The following is a 14,794-nucleotide window of genomic DNA, read 5'->3' as shown; positions in this document are numbered from 1 at the left end:
ATGGTGTTAAATATATAAATAAGTGTTTTTAATTTATAAGGGGGGTCCCACTCAGAGGCTTGCTATGTGAAAGGGATCACCAGTACAGAAGTTTGAGAAACACTGGTCTAGATAATACTTAGGACTTGTCTACACTGGCAACATTAAAGCGCTGCCGTGGCAGCGCATTAACGTGGCTTCTGTAGTCACGGCATAGTGCTGGAAGGGAGCTCTCCCAGCGCTCTAAAAAACCCACCTCCACGAGGGGCGTAGCTCCCAGCGCTGGTGCACTGTCTATACTGGCACGTTACAGCGCTGAAACTTACAGCGCTCAGGGGAGTGTAGACATGCCCTAAGTCCTGCCATGAATACAGGGGACTGGACTAGATGACCTCTCGAGGTCCCTTCCAGTACTATGATTCTATGAAAATCTTGTGCAAAACACAACAGTGAAATGCACTATATGAATGACATAGGTGTAGTGTAGATAGATAGGCAAGCAGGTCTTGGGGTGTCTGAAGTTGGGTAAATGAAGAAGAGAGAGAGAGAAATTAGATAACAAAGATTAGATGAAATATAAATATGAGAAAAATAAGATAAGGCTGCTGGTGTACAACCTATCATGTTGACCAATAGTGTCTCATTATTTCCTTGCAATCCCCCAACTGTTTTTCTGTCCCCACCTGCAGTCTCTTGTCTTATACTTAGATTTTAAAGGCTTTGGCGCAGGGACCGTCTTTTTGTTCTGTGTTTGTACAGCGCCTAGCACACTGGGGTCCTGGTCCATGACTAGGACTCCCGGGTGCTACAATAAATAACAAGATGTGGGAGAGTGCATGAGCTTGACTGGACAGAGTAATTGGCTAGCGATGAGGTGAGATAAGAAAAGAGAAAGATCAGACAGAGAGGCTGAGAGATTGAAAAGGAAACTGAGTAGGGAGCTGGCCAGACACATGGATAAAGGGATAGACGGCTCCGGGTGCTTGGCGAAGTGTACAGCGTGGGAATGATGCCCCTGCCTGCCTTCTGAGGTTCTTGTGTGTGTTCTCGGGCTGGTAGCAGCCTGGCAGGGACCTCTCCGGCCGACTCAACGCTCCCTCCCTCCAGAGTTGCTGGAACCTCTTCGCTCCCTCCTTCTACCGTCTCCATGCAACACTGTAGCGTGGGCGTCATCTGATTCCCCAATCGGCAGACAGCTGTGGCTCTCTCATTTACATAGACTTCGCCGGGGGCCAATGGGCTGGCAGCAGTGGAGCCCGTTTGGAAGGCGATGTTTCCACCCGCGCGGGGTTCCAGCGCGGTGTGTGCCCGTGACAGAGCCAGCGGCCGGGCTGGCCCTAACAGCCGGGAAGGGACTGGCCGGGCGCTCGGCCTGGGCAGCGCTAGGAACCGCCTATTGTTCGCTGCGGTGCAGGCTCCTGGGAGCGGCTGCTGAGCCCGGAGGAGGGGGCGCCGCGGGGACAGGATGTCTGTGGCGGGGCTGAAGAAGCAGTTCCACAAAGCCAGCCAGGTAAGAGAAGCGGGCCCTGGGGCGGGTGGAATGGCAGTGCCCCCGCTGCCTGGCATTCAAGGGTTACCCCTGCGGGGAATTACCCCCTCTCACGCAGGGGTTTCCCTTCACCTTCTCTGTCCAGCTAGAAGGATTACCCCCTCCCATACAGGGTTACATACATTTAAACCCTCCCCTGCTGGGGGTGGTTACCCACTCACCCGGGGTGTTACCTCCAATCCCTCTCCTTCCAGGGAGAGAGTTGTCAAACTACTCTTATTACCCCCTTGTACCCCGGGATTTATCCCTTTATTCACCCAATACCTTCCGGGAGGATGACCCCCTTGAATCTGCCGTTTCTGAAGCGGGATTTCCCCCCCACACACACACCCACCCAGGACATTATCTCCCCCCCCCCCCTTCCAACGCTATTATTAATGTTAATTAATTGGGACAGAGCCACAAAACAATCAAGGATGTGCTAGGTGCTGTACACAGGTCTCTTTCATCCATGCTATTAATTACATCATATCCCTTCACCTATTGCCCCTTTACTAGGTAGCTGGGGGCCTACCCTGTTGTTCTTCTGGTTTTACTCTTCCATTCTGGGATGTCACCCTCTTGTTTTATAGGGGTTACCAACCCTTCCAAGGAGTTTCTCCCTTTTCTAGGTGTCACATACTATCATCCATTTCTAGGGGACTTTACCACTCTCAGCTTCCAAGGAATTGCCACTTCTCCTCTTCCCCTCTCCGTGGTTCATCTTTTACCATGATCCTTTCCTCTCCTATTTTCTACCCCCTTTATGTCATGTGACTCTCTTACACACTTTTGCTGATTTTCTCCAGGATATGAAACCCTCTTTGGTAGCAGGTGAATTGATTGCCATGTATCATGAGCTGACATGAAAAGAATGTATTTTTGCTGATAGTTTCAGCAGCCATTCTCTATAGCTGAAGTGTATAGAAATCTGTTCAATGAAGACGCTGAGCACCAGCCACCTGTGTAGGTTAGATTGTTTGTTTGTTCGAAGTCCCAAGAGCTATGTAATTCTGTTTGCTATTATTAATGATAATGGTAACACTGAAATCAGCTGTAACCTGTTGAGTCTAGTTAGGCTCTGCTTGTTCTTGCTGTGAATGGAGAAAATGAGGGTTCGCTGCCTGATTGCCTGGCTGTCATTTTGTTGTGTTTTGTTGTCTTTATTTCTAGTATCTGATGGTTTGTGAACAATGCACACACATCAAAAACGTTTGGAAGGGAGTCATGTTCTTATCTTTCCTTGCAATAATGTCTTTTCAAGGCATCTGACTAATGTTTGGATGAAACAGTGTTACGAATTTGCGTGCTCGGCTCAACTCTCATCATGCCCATGACAAAATGTGGAGATCCCTAGATAAAGATATTCAGGGGGTAACTTGCAGATAGTTTGGGCTTGTTGTGCACCTTGAGTGTAAGATCTCTTACGATGATAAATGATACAACCTTAAATATGGTGCCTTCATAATACAGAGAACAAAAACCCCATAGCTGAGGAAGTTAGAGATGTAACCACAACAAAAGCAACATATAGTGTAGAAATTGCTAGTGACAGTGTGTTGCAATCTACCCAATCCTCTGGGAGATAATGAGCTAACAGAAACCAAAGTGGTGTATGTCTAGAACAAGCTAATGGAAATGTAGTGAGAGGTGATACTGCACTGCTTCCTATATTTAGTACAGCATATAACCAGGAAATTTTAAAAAGCACATCATGACCCAGAGCCTGATCTTGCTCCCATTGTGGTCAAGACAAAGCTCCCATTTCTTTCTGTGGTGCAGGATTGAATCTATAGTATGAAGTAAAGTGACTCAAGACACCTATGATTCTTAAGTAAAAGCACTAGTATAGCTGAAATTCAAGGGTGGGCTGGGAGTGAGGAAGACCTATTGCATTGTGTTCTCGAAAATGCTGAAAAAAATCCAAGGCAGTTGTTTTAGAACAAATTTTGGAAGAATTCAGCAGCTAGTATTGGGTGAAATGGAACAGGGTAAAGTAGTAGATGGGAAACACACAAGAGAAATTAGGAGTTTATGTATGGTCAAAATGTATGTGCTATCTAACTAATATGACTAACTCTCAGCAATCCATCCTCCCCACACACATACTCATATACTTTAAACTAATTTATAGCAGACAAACAAGGAGAGCAAAAAATAAGCCAGTGCAATAAAGAGGTTATGCCAACTGGAAATATTATGATAGAATTAAATTCAGAGAGTGTACTTATAATAATTACAAGACGAGCAAATGTGGAGTATGAAAGGAATATTGCTCATAAGGGCTTTTTATTTGTAAGTGCATAAAGAATAAGAGATCACTGAAGGAGGCATAAGTATCTCTCTGTATATGGAATGAATAAGAGATGTCAAGGATAACTGTTGACAGAAGAGGTAGGCATTGCTTGGGGGGAATGAAATTAATTCTTTGCCTCAATGTTCCCAAAGGAGGATGGGGGCAGATGACAGAAACAGGCAAATTTCCCAGAGGAGGAGAAGGAAATTCTGAAGGGGAATGAGGATCATGCCAGGCATGTGATAAAGAAATGAGAACATTTACAGACTGACAGAACTTGAAGACAAGAAATCTAAAGAAAGAAGCATGTCAGATCAGAGTCTACACTTACCAAATGCATTAATCATGTTGAAAATACAGAGATCTTGGCATTTCTTAGGCATTTTATGTTACAAGAGATTCTTATCCTGTTACAACAGGTATGATATTCTGTTCAGCTGGAATAACCCAAAACTCTCTGTTCCAGTCTCTTGAACCTGGAATTTCATCATTATACATCTCCATTTATCGTAAATATAACTTACATTCTATAAAAAGAGAGCGCTTTTTCATTTTCTTTCTGTGTTGCAGTTTTTACATCACCTTTCCACAAGCTTCTTGTCCATTAATTTTACTTCCAAGTTCTGAATTTCAGGAAAAAACATAATTACAAAATGTCTTATACACCACAAACGTTTGAATTGAATATTTGAATAACATGGATCTGACTTAAAAAATGTGAATGTAATTTGTCAAAACTTGTGATCAAGTAAATTTTGTTTTTTTTGTTTGTTTTAAAGGTCCTAAATAAAAGTGGCCAGTTTTTACTGCTTTAAAGGAGTTCACAGAAAGTTAAGGCTGACATGGTCTTACTTCTTTAGTCAGGGTACTAAAAGATCCTCTTGCCTGTGGATTTGTAATTGTATTTTTGAGTTCATTATAAATGTTTGTTTCCTGAAGTTTTGCCCTATTTGTATTTCCCCTCCCTCCTTTAGAAGTACAAGTCCACAATGACCCTCATTTCATCAGCCCCACTGTTGGGTAGTAATTTTTGATGGTTAGTGATAGAAAGCCATGAGAATGTCTTATTTACTACATGAACTCAGCTCTTTATTGCTATATTAATTGTACTTTTGCCTATTTCAGCTTCTAGGGGGCAAATTCTGCCCTACCTTATATCCTGTGCAAGCCCATTGACTTCATTCTGGTTTCAGATGGTGTAAGTAAAGTTAGAATTTGGCCTTAAATACATTATAGCTTTTTGGGGTTGGTAGTGGATAGGGTTACCATAGGTCCGGATTTCCCCGGACATGTCCGGCTTTTTGGTACTCAAATCCCCGTCCGGGCGGAATTGCCCAAAAGCCGGACATGTCCGGGGAAATAGGGAGGCAGCATAAGCCAGGGTCCGCCCAGCCCCAGCACAACCCGTCGGGTTCGCAGCGCAGCCCAGCCACCCGGCTACATTGTAGCGAGCTTGGGCGGGGGAAGGGGAGGGGCGCAGCCGCAGAAAACGGCGAAGGGGTCGCTGCTGCCCCCGGAGGCCGGGCGGACCGCACGCCCCAGCCGAGCCCGCAGGCCATGGGGAGGCTGGGCCCAGCCAGCGGGAGTGCGGCATGTGCAGGGAGTGCAGCAGGGAGGAGGCTGCGGCGCGGGGCAGGGAGTGCGGCGTGTGCCGGGGCTGCAGGGACCCGCGCTGCCCCGGTCGCCGCTGAGCATCCGAAGCCCCTGCCAGGCAGAGGCTGCCGGGTGAGTGGGAGAGCAGGGCAGGCGGGGGAAGGTGCAGAGGCTGCAGGGCGAGGAGGAGCAGGGCAGGCAGGGGCATAGAGGCTGCAGGGGCATAGAGGCTGCAGGGGCAGGGCAGGCGGGGGGCGCAGAGGCTGCAGGGGCGGGGGTGTGTGCAGGGGCTGCAGGGCGAGGAGGAGCAGGGGGGCGCAGGGGCAGGGCAGGCGGTGTGGTGCAGAGGCTGCAAGGCGAGGAGGAGCAGGGCAGGCAGGGGCATAGAGGCTGCAGGGGCATAGAGGCTTCAGGGGCAGGGGGCGCAGGGGCAGGGCAGGCAGGGGGCACAGAGGCTGCAGGGGTGGGGGGGTGCAGGGGCTGCAGGGCCAGTGGGGAGCAGGGGGCATAGAGGCGGCAGGGGGTGTGTGCAGGGGCTGCAGGGTGAGTGGGGAGCAGGGAAACACTTAGCAACCCCCAACCAAGATCAGAGCAGGAGGGAGGAGGGGGAATGCGGGGTGCTCAGAGGAGGGGGCAGAGTTAGGGAAGGGACTTTGGGGAAGGGGTTGGAATGGGGGCGGGGAAGGGATGGGGTTGGGGCGGTGCCGGGGGTGGGGAAGGGGCAGAGTTGGGGCGGGGCTGGGGGCTGGACTGGGACCCCATGGAGTGTCCTCTTTTTTTTAAATGTTTGAATATGGTAACCCTAGTAGTGGAAGAGTTAAAAGTCTTGAAGAAAACTAGAAAGGCAACAACGACTTTATTATATATGTTATTTAGGCTGAATTTAAAGACAGACTATGCAAGCAAACTGGAGTCAGGAGCATTCTCATTCCCATGTACCTCCTCTGACTGATAAGACACTTAACCAATGAAGCACAAGATAGAAGCACTGGAACATCAAAATAACTCTCATTGGTTGATCACTGGCTCTGAGAGCAGGATATTTCTGAGAGCTGATTAATTCTATTATGGGCCTCATTTACAACACAGGTTTTCTCCTGTTTATTGATATATTTCCAAATTGAAATTAAAAAAAAAAAGCAACCCACAGAGAACTTTCCTTTTGATCAATAGTTTGTCTACCATCTGTTACCACCATTCTTGTAGCTTCTGCAAAAAGAACAGGAGTACTTGTGGCACCTTAGAGACTAACAAATTTATTAGAGCATAAGCTTTCGTGGACTACAGCATAAGCTTATGCTCTAATAAATTTGTTAGTCTCTAAGGTGCCACAAGTACTCCTGTTCTTTTTGCGGATACAGACTAACACGGCTGCTACTCTGAAACTTGTAGCTTCTGTTTCCTGTTTTTTAACTCAAAAACATTTTGGCACAGTAAGTTTGTCTGACTTTTTGGTACTGCTTTTGTAATCCTCTTTCATATCCCAGTTGCATGTTTGTGGTAATTTAACCCAAATAGTGGTTGGATTTCATTTTCAGGTGTAAGCTAGGAATGTTTTTTAGAGAGATGTTTCTGTTGAGTGCCTCATGCCCTTATTCTCCTTTGAGAATTCATGCCATGGTGTCTGACTCAGGGAGCTTTCAGTTGACCTCTCAATACATTTTTGGCTTTTTAAAAAATATACTATATAAAACCTGTGGTTGGTGCAGAAGTCCTTATGCAACAACAGCTTCTGTATTTACAGCCTACTCAAACGACTCTTCTTAAATAGTTATCAAATACATTCCTTGCATTGGCTTCTGAAAGATAGCAGTAGTTCTCTGTGAGAAACAGAGATGTTAACAATTGATACCCAAAGACTAATGATGATTTAACTAACAACATAAAAGCAAATATTCTCCTGTGACCTTGTCTCCTTATATGCTGTTAATGACACAGAAGTCTCTCTAGGTAATGTATCTATAGCAAATGCTTTTGAAGGCCTCCTTGAATTGATTGTACTGTTCGCTGTCAGCAATGCCTGCTTTCTGGCCAGAGGCTGATCTCTTTGACATTGTTCTAATTACACTGATTTAAGTGGACTAAGTCAGGAGTAACTCTAATGTAAATATGATCGGAATCAAGATCTTAGTTACTTCCTTATGGAAGAATGTGTCTCTGTATGTCTTTTTCCCCCTCTTTCTTTAATGTGTATATGTCAAAGGTGGATGACATTAGCCTGCGTGTAACACTCCCACCTGTTATATCTTTATTTATATCAGGGCTGACATAGGTTGTCAATGTCCCAATGTTAATCAATTTGTTTTATTTTTACCATAAACTAACTCAGTGCCATGTTTAAATGGAAGGGGGTATTTACCCCAGTTAAATTAATAACCTGTGATGTGTTTGTGTATCTTTAGAGCAGGGTGGGCAAACTTTTTGGCCCGAGGGCCATATCTGGGTATGGAAATTGTATGGCGGGCCATGAATGCTCCTGAAATTGGGGGCTGGGGTGCTGGCTCTGGCTGGGGGTGCAGGCTCTGGGGTGGGGCCAGAAATGAGGAGTTCAGGCTGCAGGAGGGGGCTCTGGGATGGGGCAGGAGGTTGGGGTGTGTGTGTGTGGGGGGGGGTGAGGGCTCCAGCTGGGGGTGTGGGCTCTGGGGATGAGAGGTTGGGGGTGCAGGAGGGTGCTCTGGGCTGGGACTGAGGGGTTTGGAGAGTAGGAGGGGGATCAGGGCCAGGGCAGGGGTTTGGGATGTGGGAGGGGGTCAGGGGTGAAGGCTCTGGGTGGTGCTTACCCCAAGCAGCTCCCAGAAGCAGCGGCATGTCCTCCTCCGGCTCCTATGCGGAGGCACGGCCAGGCGCCTCTGCACCCTGCCCTGTCCTCAGGTGCCACCCCGCAGCTCCCATTGGCCATGGTTCCTGGCCAATGGGAGCTGCAGGGGCAGCGCTTGGGGTGGGGGCAGCATACAGAGCCCCCTGGCTGCCCCTACACGTAGGAGCTGGAGGGGGGACATGCTTCTGCTTCCGGGAGCCACACAGAATGGGGCAAGCCCCTGACCCCACTCCCCAGCTGGAGTGCTGGAATGGGGCAAGCACTCCAGCTGGGGAGTGGGCTCAGAGTTAGATGCAGCCCACCCCTGCTTTAGAGGAACCAACAAATCTTCTTATTTCTCTGTAGTGTCTAGGGGAGGGCTGGACACTACAGAGCACACAGTTTCTGGGAAAATTTGGGAGTGGGAGTGTATTGGGGTCACCCTGCAAGAAATAACTAAGAGACTGGTAGAGACCAGGGAGTGCAACTGATGTTTTGCTGGCCGGCTTCTGGGGTCAGAGTTGCTGCAGTTATACACAGACACTCAGGGTGTGACTTGCATACTTGTTGCTTCCTGTGAACGTCCCAGGCAGAGAGTTACAGTAGCAAAGCATTTGGAGCACTCAAGGTTACAGGGTAGGTGGAGATTCAATCCCTCACTGGTCTGGATTACACCCGGAACTCCGTAACATAGGTTAAGTGATGCTAAGCAAAAGGAATAAAATAATAGATATCTCACCCACCTTGTAACTAATATCCTGGGACCAATATGGCTACAACACTGCATACATAAAGTCTTAAGTAAATAAACCATTCCTGTGCATTACCCAGTGTCCACCTTATATTTAGCTGTGACACTCTGAATACATTTCCGAGACTTGAAGAATATCTCTGTGTAAGCTAAAATTCTTGTCTCTTTCTCCAACAGAAGTTGGTTCAGTAAAAGATATTACCTCCTCCACCTTGTATCTCCTAATAAGAGTTTATAAATATTAACAGAAGCAGAGACTGTAGTACCTGGATAAACCAAAAAGAGGCAAATAATATATGTGAAAGAAACCCTAAGTCTCACTATTGAAATAGAGAGAGAAACTCGTTTTGACTGAATGACACTTATAATTGTGCCAAGTGACCACAACTCTTATCACATAGTCCAGTGTTTCCCAAACTTGGGACGCCGCTTGTGTAGGGAAAACCCCAGGCCGGTTTGTTTACCTGCGTGTCCGCAGGTCTGGCCGATCGTGGCTCCCACTGGCCGCGGTTCGCTGCTCCAGGCCAATGGGAGATGCTGGAAGCGGCGGCCAGTACGTCCCTCGGCCTGCACCACTTCCAGCAGCTCCCATTGGCCTGGAGCAGCGAACTGCGGCCAATGGGAGCCGCGATCGGCCAGACCTGTGGACACGGCAGGTAAACAAACCGGCCTGGGGTTTTCCCTACACAAGCGGCGTCCCAAGTTTGGAAAACACTGAGCTAGACCATTGCTGACGGGTGTTTGTTGAACCTGTTCTTTAAAACTTCCAGGGATAGAGATTCCACAACCTCCCTAGGTAACTTGTTTCTCTTTAACTACCCTTACAGTTAGGAAGGTTTTCCTGATGTCTAACGTAAATCTCCCTTACTGCAATATAAACCCATTACTTCTTGTCCTGTTCTCAATGGTTAAGGAGAACAATCTATCACCCTCCCCTTTATAACAATCCTTTAAATACTTGAAGACTGTTATCATTCCACCCCCCGGCCCCCAGTCTTCTCTTCTCTACAAACCCAATTTTTTCAATCACTCCTTTTAAGTCATGAACTTCGAGACCTTGATTAATTTTTTTTTTTTGCTCTCCAATTTGTCCACATTGTTCCTGAAGCATAGTGCCCAGGAATGGACACAGTACTCCAGTAGAAGCCTTATCAGTGCTGAGTAGCGTGGAAAAATTATTTCTCATGTCTTGCTTACACTTCTGCTAGTCCATCCCAGAATGGTATTCTCTTGTTTTGCAACAGTATTACATTGCTGACTCTCATTTAGTTTGTGATCCACTATAACCCCCAGATCCTTCTCTGCAGTACTCATTCCTAGGCGTCATTTTCCATTTTGTATTTGTGAAATTAATTATTCCTTCCTAAGTGTAGTACTTTGCATTTGTTCTTATTGAATTTCATCCTATTTATTTTAGACTGTTTCTCCAGTTTGTCAAGATCATTTTGAATTCTAATCTTGTTATCCAAAGTGCTGGCAACCTTTCTCAGCTTGGTATCATCCACAAACTTTATAAATGTACTCTCTATGCCACTACCCAAATTATTTATGAAGATATTGAATAGAACCAGACCCAAGACAAATCCATGTGGGACACCATTTGAATATGCCCTTACAGCTTGACTATGAACTATTGATAACTACTCTCTGTGTACAGTTTTCAAACCATTTGTGCACCCACCTTATGCAGTAGGTTTGTCTGAGGCTATATTTCCATTGTTTGTTTATGAGAGGGTCATGTGAGACAGTATCAAAAGCTTTACTAAAGTCAAGATATCACATCTACTGCTTCATATTTGACCTATCCAAAAGTCTTAGTACCCTGTCAAAGAAGGATATGGATTTAGTTCCCAGCTCTGAGACAACTTTCCATGTAACATTGAGCAAATGATGTAATCATCCTGTATCTCAATTCCCCATCTGTAAAACAGGGATACACAGGTAGTGAGGATGTGAGGATAAATCTGTTAACCATTGAGACACTGAAATACTATGGGATGAGTCCTGAGCAAGACAGAATTACTTACACCTGTCATAAAAATGTTTAGCTAGTCTGCACAGCCAGCATGTTGGCAAAATGTTTGCCAAATTTATATGTCTATAGTGGCAGGACAATGAGGGATGAGGGGAAGCCTCCCTCATCTTTAAGGCATTCATTTGCACAGCAGGAAATGGATGTAAAACTTTAAATATCAGTAACACTCACAACCAGAGCACAATAAAAAGGCTACAGTCAAGATGGACAAGGAAAGAAAGATGAACTGGTGGTTGATCACAGAAGTGAAAACCAGTCTGGAATCTATTCCCAGCATTGCCACGTACCACCTCTGTAATAGAGGACATGTTGCTTAAGTTCTCTGTGTCTCAATTTCTACACTTGTAAACTGGTGATAGTAATATCAGTTGCCCTGGAATATTGTGGGGCTTTCTTACTCAAACATGTAAAATGCATTGTGATCCCCAGATGGAAGGGGCTTTAGAAAATGATTACAGTATTTGAAGTCTGTGCAAGCTTATTCCCAGTTTTCAAATATCTTTTTAGACTAGACATTTTCTAAAAACTGCCTGCTCTCTAAAATTAGGAGTGCTAGGATGTTGAAATCCCCATGCCAGGAAACCCACACATAAGGGCATGTCTCCAAGAGAAGCAGTTGTGACCATTTCAGCCTCCTTACAGGTCATGAACTAGCAGAAGGCAGTAGTAATATAAACATGCATTTATGATTTCTAGAAATGGAACTCTTAAGGCTTGCAGTAGGTGGGTCACCAAGTCTGGGAGCTGAGAATCTAATATTGACACAGCCTGCAATTTGGAGGACTTGCAGGTGTGTGTTGAAAAACGATTCTCAGAAAATCATTACAGTAGAGAAAATTTGTTTTGTAATAGAGTCAGATCTGGAACTGTCTTCCTTAAGTTGTGTATCCTTTTAAAATTGTCTTGCTTTATTGGAGCATGTCATGCAAGCATAATGAAACTCCAGGCTGAAGCTGACACTCCATTCTTAACTCATATTATTGTCTGAGTCACTGCAAAACATACTGGGTGATATATTACAGTATGTTCTCTTGAGAACCTGCAATACTAAGGACAAGTAGACCAGTTAAACACAGTAACAGTATCACTTTTAAATGTCCTTGTATTTATTAGTTTGCATCACTACCTAAATGCTACTTGAATCTATTGTCTTAAATATTACTTATTTGTTAAACATAACCAAATTCTCTTGTCAGTTACACCAATACGGAATTTAGCCCAGAAGCAGTATTTTAAACACAACAGGACTGATTCCGCTTTCAGTTACACTGGGGTAAATCTGCAGTGACTCAGTGTAGTTTCTTTTATTGGTACATATGCATACTACCAGTGTAAGCAAGATCAGAATCTGCCCCTCACTGCCTCAATCTATATGCACCATTCCTGTTGACATAAATGGGAGATCCCTGTGTGTTCAAGGGCATGACAGAGTTACAATTTAAAAACAAAACTAAAGTGAAGAATAAGTTGAAATATATATTCCATCTGCTTATTGTGCGTTCCATGAATCAGGCCCCTCTGTAACTTCCATATAAACATATAAGAAACCTGAGAAGTTAGAAAATATGTCTCCTTCGTCACCCCTTTTGTAACAAAATTGCTGCCTTGATTTGTAATTGTGTTGTTAAAATTATTCTTCTATTAATACCACTTTCATGTTTGTATATTAGGACAGGATAACTCCGTATTCTGTACCATTCTTCTTATAAATGGATCTCATGGGTGCACACACACCACAGAAATGAAGCCACTTCTGGAGATCTCTTATGGTTTAACATTTAGAAAATTGGGAGATGAAGGGCACAAGATACTTTTTTTTTTTTTATAACACTTTTAACAGGCCCTATTAGAAAGTGGACTGTTGAGTGTTGTCACATTGTATGTTGAATTCTACACTATACAGCCCTGTTCTCTCATCATCAGTAGTATAAGGGCCCTACCATCAATCAAACCCTAACCCCGCCCCTTGACCCCCTTGGCCCCTCCCATCTGTCACCGGAAGTCCCACCCCAAGGGGTATTACTTCCGGGGTCAAGGTGCCACCTGGCCGGAAGCTAGGTGTGTCATGTGACCCCTCTAAGAACTCCTCCCACCACCCTCTACCAATCAGGAGGGGTTTTGTCCCGATAGGACCGCCCCGAGAGGAGATTTTGACCAATTAGGGTGACTTCCGGGGCGGGGTGACCCGTCCGGAAGCGGGTCGTGTGACCCCTCTAAGAACTCCTCCCACCAACCTCTACCAATCAGGAGGGGTTTTGTCCCGATAGGACCGCCCCGAGAGGAGATTTTGACCAATCAGGGGGACTTCTGGGGCGGGGTGACCCGTCCGGAAGTGGGTCGTGTGACCCCTCTAAGAACTCCTCCCACTGCCCTCTACCAACTAGGAGGGGTTTTGTGCCAAAAGGACCGCCCGAGAGGAGATTTTGACCAATTAGGGAGACTTTTGGGTTGGGGTGACCCCTCCGAAAGGGAGTTGTGTGACCCCGCTAAGAACGCCCCAAGGCCCTCCGCCAATCAGAGTGCAGCACCATTACCCCATAAGTCCCAGCGCCAGACAGAGGAGGCGGCCATCTCTTACCAAGGACACCTGCTTTCGAAAGCGCGGAAAGGCTGCGGAGAGGAAACATGGCCTCCTTTACCACTCCCGTGAGAACTTCGGACTTTGTTTTAGCCCCGAGGCTCTTTGACCGCCGCTTCTTAAGCATTCATTTACCTGAGCGCCGTCTTTTCCGTTTGCTTTGTCCGCCTGTGACTCCCCCGAGCCACGATCGCCTTCCACCTCTAAGGGGGTGGACAAAGAGAGGCCGTCACGCTCACCGGTCTGCCTCACAAGGGTTTCGGGGTCGGGTTCCGGCGTATCCATCAACGGCTGGGCCAAAGGGCTCCCCTCGGTCGCTCCCTCCTCCTCGGAACTGTCGCTGATGTAGCGCTTTCTCCGCGGACGGTCAAAGAGCCTCGGGGCTAAAACAAAGTCCGAAGTTCTCACGGGAGTGGTAAAGGAGGCCATGTTTCCTCTCCGCAGCCTTTCCGCGCTTTCGAAAGCAGGTGTCCTTGGTAAGAGATGGCCGCCTCCTCTGTCTGGCGCTGGGACTTATGGGGTAATGGTGCTGCACTCTGATTGGCGGAGGGCCTTGGGGCGTTCTTAGCGGGGTCACACAACTCCCTTTCGGAGGGGTCACCCCAACCCAAAAGTCTCCCTAATTGGTCAAAATCTCCTCTCGGGCGGTCCTTTTGGCACAAAACCCCTCCTAGTTGGTAGAGGGCAGTGGGAGGAGTTCTTAGAGGGGTCACACGACCCACTTCCGGACGGGTCACCCCGCCCCAGAAGTCCCCCTGATTGGTCAAAATCTCCTCTCGGGGCGGTCCTATCGGGACAAAACCCCTCCTGATTGGTAGAGGTTGGTGGGAGGAGTTCTTAGAGGGGTCACACGACCCGCTTCCGGACGGGTCACCCCGCCCCGGAAGTCACCCTAATTGGTCAAAATCTCCTCTCGGGGCGGTCCTATCGGGACAAAACCCCTCCTGATTGGTAGAGGGTGGTGGGAGGAGTTCTTAGAGGGGTCACATGACACACCTAGCTTCCGGCCAGGTGGCACCTTGACCCCGGAAGTAATACCCCTTGGGGTGGGACTTCCGGTGACAGATGGGAGGGGCCAAGGGGGTCAAGGGGCGGGGTTAGGGTTTGATTGATGGTAGGGCCCTTATACTACTATCATCATACACATTTTTACTAAAGTTAATATCAGTTACTCATATGCATTGATGTGAGCATATATCCTTTAATTTCTTAAAGTATCTCAATTATCAACAGCAGT

General features: G+C 46.7%; 1 protein-coding gene across 3 annotated transcripts in view; it reads left to right on the top strand.

The window, feature by feature from the left end:
* The first annotated feature begins 931 nt into the window (after positions 1-931).
* The window catches only part of SH3GL3 (SH3 domain containing GRB2 like 3, endophilin A3), an 88,183-nt gene continuing 74,320 nt past the window's right edge, over positions 932-14,794 (top strand). Inside the window, exons 1-2 of one of the 3 annotated variants that reach the window (XM_042845693.2) lie at positions 1,206-1,489; positions 4,929-5,001. Coding sequence is in view for 2 of the 3 variants with exons in the window: in XM_005307235.5 (XP_005307292.1) it covers positions 1,445-1,489 (45 nt within the window). In the remaining variant the exon portion in view is untranslated. Of the gene's footprint in view, positions 1,490-4,928; positions 5,002-14,794 lie in introns of all 3 variants that reach the window. The other 2 variants (XM_005307235.5, XM_065559351.1) reach the window with 2 other exon arrangements.

Source organism: Chrysemys picta, chromosome 10 (assembly GCF_011386835.1).
Source record: "Chrysemys picta bellii isolate R12L10 chromosome 10, ASM1138683v2, whole genome shotgun sequence".
NCBI classification, from domain to species: Eukaryota; Metazoa; Chordata; order Testudines; family Emydidae; genus Chrysemys; species Chrysemys picta.
The sequence above is the reverse complement of the archived record's forward strand: the minus strand, read 5'-3'. Positions and strand labels throughout refer to the sequence as shown.